Source organism: Azolla caroliniana, unplaced genomic scaffold, assembly GCF_043228905.1.
Source record: "Azolla caroliniana isolate FFs.n. ecotype wild unplaced genomic scaffold, voAzoCaro1.0.p SCAF_2, whole genome shotgun sequence".
In the NCBI taxonomy this organism is placed as follows: domain Eukaryota; kingdom Viridiplantae; phylum Streptophyta; class Polypodiopsida; order Salviniales; family Salviniaceae; genus Azolla; species Azolla caroliniana.
In genome coordinates this window covers 296,324-306,081 of record NW_028230437.1, presented here as the reverse complement: position 1 = coordinate 306,081, position 9,758 = coordinate 296,324, and the positions used below count along the sequence as shown (strand labels likewise).

Below are 9,758 nucleotides of genomic sequence, written 5' to 3'. Positions count from 1 at the left end.
CGACATTATTTCCGGGGAAACCCTACCATCTATGGTCTTACTACACATTTCCCAGAAGAAAAAAACTCATATTTCTGGCTATATTATGCTATTTTTCTGCATGAGAACCATAAATTATATACACGTTTTGCCTGAACCATTGCAATCTTCATAGAGTGTTTTGTCAGAAAAAGCTAAGCCCTTTCTGTACGGAGTACACCATTTCGTTAGAGAAATCTTATCTTTTATCTTCTGTCTTTAGCTGGAAGTTGTTGAACGTGATACATATTTCCTGGAAAACTGTTGGATTCCTGTGTCTTTGCCAAATTAATTATTCATTCCTGAGAATAAACTTTGTGAATGTTCACTACAACAATCCTTGCTGTCAAGAAAGTCTGTTAACTCGGAGTCTCATTCATGTCCAAACATGGAAGCATGATGAGCAATTCACTTCCCATGTATATATGCTATGTCTCCAAACTCAACCCAGCACATGCATTAAAATCATAATTATGGACCTTTTGAAAACCTAGAGATTTTCTTTTTGTTTATGGATAATATAAATGTTTACCCATAATCATGATATGTCTTGCAGGACGATTATGGCCTCTCTCTCTCTCTCTCTCTCTCTCTCTCTCTGGAATCCTGGCAATCAGAAGGCATGACGTCTTAAAATCCATGGTCACAAATAGAGGGCTTCCTATATATAGGTGGAATGAGTGAAGGTGTATGAATGGCCTTGGAAACGAACTTTCTGTGGAAGGAATTCTTCAGAGACCCTTCTCAATTTTGGGACAATCGAGATAACAAGGTAATTTAAGGAGGATGATCTAGAGTCACATATTATTAGTGTTTCTAACAGTTTCTTTTTGGACTGTAACTGATTTCTCATATGCAGAGAGACCCAAATTGTCCTGATTTTCGGCACAAACAGACAAGGAACGGATGTGGATCCATGGGTGTGTTAATCCTACTTGGCTACAGTTCAAGCAGCTAAATTGTGTCAAAACGCCCAATACGCTGCTGCAGCCTCAAGAAGATTGTGTTGAGTGCTTTTGCTGGTTGTGTAATATTTTTGAAGGGAAGGGATGTTGTGGGTGTATCAGAATGGCATGGCATGGTGGCAACTCAGAGGAGGAGGAAGAGGAGGGTGTTGGTGTTTGTTCCGTGAACGTGTGAGAGCAGAAGCGGGATATGAATCTCCTCATAGTGATTAATGGTGGATCTATAACCATGGCATAGCATGGGATGGTGGTTACATAGAGGAGGAGGAGGGGGAGGGTGTTGTTGTTTGTTCTGCAAACGTGTGAGCGTAGAAGCAGGATAGGAATTGTCTTGTATTGATTAATGTAGGCCAAAATATAAATAAATGCAGCACGAATTATGATTTATTTTTACGTGTAACACTCAAAATTAAATGCTTTGTGGAGAACATGGTGATCTCGCGAAGTCTTTGGAAGTCTTGGAATAGTGGCAGAGCTTTTGTTCTGGGAAGGAAAAAGGATGCCATTGCTTCTGTACTGGCCATCCTCAAGGTCTGCGCCAAGAAGAAAGACCTCAACAAAGGAATATGTATACATTCTGACATTCTGAAACAGGGGTTGCTTCAAATGAGTCCCAAGCATGTAGGGAGTGCAGTTGTGAACATGTATGCTAAATGTGGTGCTTTGCAGAAAGCGCAGCAAGTGCTGGATGAACTTTCTTTTAGGGATGTTGTCTCGTGGAATGCACTGATTGCGGGATATGCCCAACACGGGCAGAGCCACGATGCATTTCATTGCTTTGAATGCATGCAAAGAGATGACGGACTCTCTCCTGATGCCATCACCTTCACTTGCATCCTCAAAGCATGTGCCAACATAGGAGCTCTAGATATGGGCATTCAAATCCATGATCAGATTGTGAGGAAGGGATTGGTAGCCAAAGATGATACCCTTTTGTGGACTGCTATGGTGGACATGTATGCCAAATGTGGCGAGCTTGAAAGAGCTCAAGCAGCTCTTGATGAGCTTTCTGTCAGGGACGTGGTTCCATGGTCAGCCCTCATTGCAGGATGTATCCAGCAGGGTAATGATCAAGAAGCTCTTTATTGTTATGAAAGAATGCGAAGTGAGGGCCTGTCTCCTGACGCGATCACGTTTACTTCTGTCCTCAAGGCATGTGGCAGTGTACGATCATTTGATTTGGGTAAAGGCATTCATGAAGAGGTTGTTAGAAAGGGTTTGCTGAGAAAAGACACTATTCTCGGCACGGCTTTGATAGATATGTATGCTAAATGTGGTTCAATGTTAAAAGCACAAGAAGTCTTCAATGAGCTCATTACTCGAAATGTAGTGTCTTGGAATGCCTTGATTGCTGGCTATGCCCAGCAGGGGCTAATAGATGAGGCGCTGGATTGTTTCAAACAGATGCAGTTTGATGGTTTCTCACCAGATTCAATCACGCTTATTAGTATCTTGAAGGCTTGTGGCAGTGAAGGAGCACTTGATAAGGGCCAACAGATTCATATTGGTCTTGTTTGCATGGGACTGCAGGAAAAGCCTATTGAGCTTGGTAATGTCTTGATGGGCATGTATGCAAAATGTAATGCACTGGCAAAAGCTGAGCAAGTGCTGAATGAGCTTCCTGTTCGGGATGTGGTTTCCTGGAATACACTAATTTCAGCGTATACTCAGCATGAGCAGGGGGAAGCTGCACTGACCTGTTTTGAAAAGATGCATACTGATCAAATTTCACCGAATGTGATTACCTTCATTTGCATCCTAAAGGCATGTGGCAGCGTCGGAGCTATTTATAAAGGGAAGCAGCTTCACAACGACATTATTAGTAAGGGATGGTTGGAAAAACATATTGCACTCGGCAATGCACTGCTTAATATGTATGCCAAATGCGGGGAGCTTGGAAAAGCACATGAAATGTTCGAGGAGCTTCTTGTTCGAGATGCAATCTCTTGGAATGTACTCATGACAGGATATGTCCAGCAAGGCCAGGGACGGGAAGCCCTGGATTGCTTTGAGTGGATGCAAGCTGAGGGCCTCTCTCCAGATGCGGTGACTTATCTTTGTGTGCTGAGGGCATGTAGCTACTCAGGTTTTCTGGATGAGGGTCAGGAACAATTTGCAAAAATGACAATTGTATATGGCATTACACCTTATATAGAGCATATGATGTGCATGGTTTATCTTTTTGCTTGTGCTGGCCTTTTTGACAAGGCTCTGTCACAAATTAAGAATATACCATTTCTGCACTATCCAGTTTGCTGTGCTTTATTGGGTTCATGCCAAAAATGGGGTAAGGTAAATCTTGGGAGGTTTTCTTTTGAGCTGGCAGCTCGTAGACTCTGAAGATTAAGGTAGAGCAGTGAAGAAGATTTGAATCATAAATGATTATGCTTTCCATGATCTTAGAAGCGGCCTAATGTATAAATAGTTCCTGGTTGCTTTAATGATGTATTATTAATTTCATTTGTTTCGCTTGATGTGAAAGTCTAAGAAAGGAAGCTATGCCGCCGATACAGGATATGTAAACCATACTCTGATATATAGATTTGACCTCATGCAGGACTATGCTTTGAGTTATGCATAGGAAGGTTAGGCACCATTTTCATCTGATACAAAGGATGTGATTTTCTTGTAGTATGATCAGACAGTAGGATATAACTTGTAATCATAAACTACTAATATGGATTTGACCTTGGTAGGAATTTGTGCATTGCAGCTTTGCCATTTTTAAAACAGCAAAAGGCAAGGAAGCAGCTATTTTTTGTGGGATGATGCAAATATCCGATAAAGATGTCAACGATTGGCATCTATATTATATAAGGTAGGAAGCTCAGAGTTCAAGAGAGGTTGAAAGCAGAAATCAAGAAAGTTGTTCACCAAAAGGAGATGCATCGTTGGTTGCTCTACGAATTGAGGCGTTTGCAACTTGCAGGAAGGACGACCAGAGTACTTTAGAGGACCAATTCCACTGTATAGTTTGTGGTGCTTTTGGATATTTAATATTTATATTGCACCAAGGGATGTTTATGTGTCAGAGTAAATGGAGAAAAGTTGTTGAATGACTAGACTGTGCATGGTAGTAACCTGCTTATGAGCATTGAACCAACTTGAGTTGTGTAATGCTGAGGAGAATGTAACTCTTACTCTGTATAAACATGCCATTGATAGTTGCTTTGGTATGTGCGGTTAGGCCTTTTCTATGTGTCTCAATGCCTTACATACAATCTACAGAGTCACATTGGAAGCCATGCTGGTTGATTTGCTGCATAGAAGTCTAATATGCGCCTTGGCTTATTTTATGGCAATGATTGATTGAGTGAACTGTTAACCTGAAGGATAGAATGAGTACATGTGGTTGTTGACAGTTGTTTCTTATTTGTCTTGCACAAGTGATTTGTTGAGAGTATTCTTTAACAAACATCTTGTGCTTGTTTCAGTCCCATTGTCATGGGACTTACACAATTGCCATGACACATAATCTGGTTCTACAATGTAGGACCAAGCACATATCTGCATCATATCAATATCAGCTTGACCTCGTCAAGTTGACTCTTGGAGTGGAAATCAACCATGGTAGGAATTGGGTTGATAAAAGAGGTATCCTCAAAACATACATGCATATATACGAAATAGTAAGAAACCCAACATACAAACAAATTCAATGCTGTTAGAGAGTACTTAACATTGATTTGGAGAGTTTGCACGAATATTAGTAGTATCATGTTAAAGCCATAATATGGCAAATAGTTAAATTTTGTAAATTCATAAATTTAATGGCATCATTAATGTAATGATAAAGTATGCAATGCTACTAAATTGTCCTTTGATACATCATTTCCACCTAACTTGTATCTTAGTGATTTTATTTTTGTGTTGCGAATCCAATCCTTTAGTTCCAAATTTTTGCCATGCTTATAGAACCCTCTTAATTGAACTCATCAATGTGAGGAGCGACACCAACTTTATCAATGTATTCTTTCTTGTTGCAAATCTAAACAATTCAATCCACTCACAACAAACTCTTAAGATTCATCGATATAAAGAAGAGTTATGACTAATAGCACTTAATGTTGCCACCACAATGGAAAAAGGTAGAGATCAATAGAGCTAAATCAATCTCACCCTTTGTAGGCAATGAACCTCATCAATTGGATTTTAAACATGCTATCGCAGAGCATTATAAGGAAGATGTTTGAAGCATTGAAGGAAAGGGTGACAATATATTAAAGAAAAAGATCATGGGACTCATAAGTGTTGAGGTGGTTCAATAACAATGGCCTCCATGCCGAGGATTTGTCATCCTTTCGGTACCATACCTCCCCAAAAGACTTGAAGTACACCAAGGGAAACTCTTCCCACAAAGATGGCCTACTACAAATATCATTTTATGAACTTCTCATAGGATAGAAAATCACATAGGTACATGGATGTCTCCGTGAATCTTGGTGCTTGCAAAGCATGAAGCCAACTCACACTTTACCCAATTAGCCAAAGATGGAAGCACTACGAGCAATGCAATGGCCATGTATATAAGCTACATACTTCATGCTTGTAATTTGTAAAATATCTTGAAACTCAATCCAGCACATCCATTAAAATCATGATTATGTACCTTTTGAAAACCTAGAGCTTTTCGTTTTGTTTCTGGATAATATGAATGTTACCCATAATCATGATATGTCTCGCAGGCCAATTATGGCCTGTTTCTCTCTGGAATCCTAGCAATCAGAAGGCGTGACGTCCTAAAATCCATGGTCACAAATAGAGAGCTCCAATAGGCGGAGTAAGTGAAGGCGTATGTATGAATGGCTGTAGAAACGGACTTTCTGTGGAAGGAATTCTTCAGAGACCCTTCTCAATTTTGGGACAATCGAGATAACAAGGTATTGTAAGGAGGATTATCTAGCGTCACATATTATTAGTGTTTCTAACGGTTTCTTTTAGGATGTAACTGATTTCTCATTTGCAGCGAAACCCAAGCTGTCCTGATTTTCGGCACAAACAGACAAGGAAAGGATTGTGGATCCATGGGTGCCGTAATCCTCCTTGGCTACAGCTCAAGCAGCTAAATAGTCTCGAACTGCCCAATACGCTGCTGTGGCTTCAAGAAGATCGTGTTGGTCTTTTACATAAGATAAAAGCGTGTGGGAAACACAAGGATATAGGCATGGCAACACAAATCCATGCCGAAGTTCTCAAGAAAAATTTGATTCCAAAGGACACCTACATTGCCACTGCATTGCTCAGTTGCTATGCCAAATGTGGTGCGCTCAACAAAGCACGGCAAGTATTCGAGCAGCTCACGGCTCGAAATGCCGTGCCGTGGAATGCATTAATATCAGGTTATGCCCAACATGGGCTTGGGCATGAGGCCCTTGAATGCTTCGGCCAGATGCAAGATGAAGGAGTGTCCCCGGATGCATTCACTTATTCTTGCATTCTGAAAGCTTGTGGCCTTGTAGGTGCTCTTGACATTGGAGAAGACATAGACACTGAGGTCAGAATGCAAGGTTTACTTGAAAAGGACACGGTGCTCGGCAATGCATTGGTAGACATGTATGCAAAATGTGGAGCACTCCAAAAAGCAAGAGACGTCTTTGAACAGCTTCCAGTGCGAGATGTCATCTCTTGGACCACATTGATGACGGGTTATGCACGAAGTGGACTTGGTGATGAGACCTTGAAATGCTTTAGGCAGATGCAGGATGAGGGAATCTCCCCAAATGCAATAACTTATATTTGTGTTCTGAAAGCTTGTGGCATTGTCGGATCTATTGAGATTGGTGAAGATATAGATGCTGAGATCAAGAGAGAAGGGCTGCTGAGAAAAGACATAACACTTGGCAATGCATTGGTAGACATGTATGTCAAGTGTGGTGCACTCAAAAAAGCAAAGGAAGTATTTGACCGGCTTCCATGTCCGAATGTTGTTTCTTGGAACATACTGATGGTTGGATATGCACAACATGGGTTTGTTGATGAAGTTCTGAGATGCTTCAAGAAGATGCCGATGCCCCCAGATGCAATAACTTATCTTTGCATTTTGAAAGCTTGTAGCATGACAAGATCTCTTCAGATTGGAGAATACATAGATGCTGAGGTCAGAAAGCATGGGTTGTTGGAAAATGATATTATGCTGGGAAACACATTGGTAGACATGTATAGCAAATGTGGTGCTCTTGAAAAAGCACAAGAGGTCTTTGAACAGCTTCCAGTCAGAAATGTTGTGTCTTGGAATGCATTGATGACAGGGTATGCAGAGCATGGACTTGGTGATGATGCCTTGGAATACTACAAATGTATGCTGGAGGACAAAGTCTCCCCCGATGCAGTCACATATTCTTGCATTTTGAAAGTTTGTGGCATTGTAGGTGCTCTTAAGATTGGTGAAGATATAGATGCTGAGGTTAGAAAACAAGGATTATTGCAAAAAGACATTGTGCTTGGAAACGTGTTGGTAGACATGTACGCTAAGTGTGGTGCTCTTGAACGAGCACAAGAAGTATTTCAACTGCTTCCTGGGCGGAATGTTGTATCGTGGACTGCAGTGATGGCAGGATTTGCTCAGTTAGGTGAGCTGACTTTGGTTTTGAGGCTTCTTGTGAAAATGTTGTCAGAAGGGATTGTGCCAGATTCAGTTACATTCCTTGTTTTGCTAAGTGTATGTAATCATGCAGGTTTATTGAAAGAGGGAGCACAAGTTTTTGATGATATGTGTGTTGTTTATGGTCTCACTCCAACATTAGAACATTACACTTGTGTGACTGATCTGTTTGTCCGTGCGGGACATTTTGCCAAGGTTAACTATTTTCTTGAAAAGACTTCGACTTCTGACAATCTTCCATTATTTTTGACCATATTAGGTGCTTGTCACAAATGGGTGAACATGAAACTTGGAAGATGGGCCTTTGAGCAGTCAGTAATGTTGGATGAAAATTGCACTTCGGCGTATGTCTGCATGACAAATATGTATGCAGCTGCTGACATGCATGCAGATGAAATTGAAGGCTGACAAATTCCAAATCCTTCCTGAAGTTTTCGTGGCATTCGCCTTCCTGATCGCACATGATGTCAAGTCCAGCACCAAAGGGACTAGATAAGCTTGTGAACATGAAGCTAGTGTATTACTCCAACATTAGAACACTACACTTGGGTGACTGCTCTGTTTGTCTGTGTGGGACATTTTGCCAAGGCTAATTATTTTCTTGAAAAGACTTCGACTTTTGAGAATCTTCCATTATTTTTTACCATATTAGGTGCTTGTCACAAATGGGTGAACATGAAAATTGGAAGATGCGCCTTTGAGCAGTCAGTAATGTTGGATGAAAATTGCACTTCGGCGTATGTCTGCATGACAAATATGTATGCAGCTGCTGACATGCCTGCAGATGAAATTAAAGGCTGACAAATTCCAAAGCCGTCCTAAGATTTCGTAGCATTCGCCTTCCTGATCGCACATGATGTCAAGTCCAGCACCAAAGGGACTAGATAAGCTTGTGAACATGAAGCTAGTGTATTACTATACTGACACCATCCAGCATTATAATGAGATTCCGTAAGAGAGAAGAAGAAAGAAAGAAAACTATGCATTAGTGTTTCTTAATGGCCAATGTAGCCTATGAAACATCACATAATGCTATTTATCCTTGACATATCTTCTCGAAAGTAAAAAGTCGATGTCTAATGAAAAATATATAAAATGGCATCTTAGGAAATGAGATACCTTCTTTACTTAAGATATTGCTAGTAGCAATGGGCAAGATTTACCCTAAACCCTAAACCAAACTCTTAAGCCATGGTTTAATGGTTAATTGGTTCCAAAAATATTTAATAGTTTGGTTTGGTTTGGCTCTAAAACTCGGGTTGATTGGTTTATAAGTTTAAATGATTTGGTTTAAAGGTTTATTGGTTTTTGGTTACCTTTTTCTTTCACCTTAATAGTTTATTAATTTAATGGTTTAATTAATGTATTTTCATTTCTTTAAATTTTTAATTTGTTTGACTTAAATGGTTAGGTTTAAATTTTTTATTAAATGGTTCGGTTTAGTTTCAACTTTTCCTTAAATGGTTTGGTTTACCTTTTCTTAGATGGTTTGATTTAAATGGCTTGAGAGTTCATAAATGGTTTTGTTTGATTTTTGTTTTATATAAATGGTTCGGTTTAGTTTAAAGGCAAAGAAACCGAACCGAATTGAATTTGAACTATACCCATTGTTAATTGCTAGTACTTATCTATCTTCAAGATAGATAAGTATCTTGTACACTTCAACAAACTCTAGTTATGCCAACTCAACTTTTGACCTTATGATAACAAATAATAAATCCCTAACATAAATTGAATAGGGTTTGCATGTACTTCAGTATTGAGAATTGAAAAGATGTTACCTGCATTTTGGGCCATGATTATATGATATATCCATTTAGCCCTATTTGAAATGCCCAAGAACTCAAGGAGATTGTTTCAAAGGGAGTAGAATTATAATCACTTGGTTTTGCTTGGTTTCCATGGAAATAATATTTTGTGTAGTGTGGTAGTACCTACAACATCAATGATTGCCAAACAATTATTATTGATGTTCGTCAATAGACCACTAACAAATTGATTAAATATATAGCTTGAACCCAGGTTTGACTATTGGTATCTCAATTAATCAAAGGCATATTTGATGACTTGTTGAAGTCGCTTTGGAGGAGACTATGGGTGTTCGATATGCCAGAAAAAATAAAGCTTTGGTTGTAGCTTCTTAGTCATAAAGCGATATCGATGGGGGAGTGGTT

The 9,758-nt window shown here is 39.7% G+C and overlaps 1 protein-coding gene across 1 annotated transcript; it reads left to right on the top strand.

Annotated features, from left to right (window-relative positions):
* Positions 1 to 457: 457 nt before the first annotated feature.
* On the top strand, positions 458 to 8,711 carry LOC147866926 (pentatricopeptide repeat-containing protein At2g39620-like). The gene is made up of 3 exons (XM_087339689.1): positions 458 to 790; positions 878 to 3,084; positions 6,146 to 8,711. The coding sequence occupies exons 2-3, from the start codon at positions 1,413 to 1,415 to the stop codon at positions 7,990 to 7,992; spliced, it is 3,519 nt and encodes a 1,172-aa protein (XP_087195815.1). The 5' UTR covers positions 458 to 790; positions 878 to 1,412; the 3' UTR covers positions 7,993 to 8,711.
* The last annotated feature ends 1,047 nt before the right edge of the window (positions 8,712 to 9,758 follow it).

Coding starts and splice junctions, on each gene's coding strand:
- LOC147866926 (XM_087339689.1), top strand. CDS start 1,413: ATGGTGATCTCGCGAAGTCTTTGGAAGTCTTGGAATAGTGGCAGAGCT. Junction 3,085..6,145: donor CTCAGGTTTTCTGGATGAGG/GTCAGGAACAAT, acceptor ACAAGGATATAG/GCATGGCAACACAAATCCAT.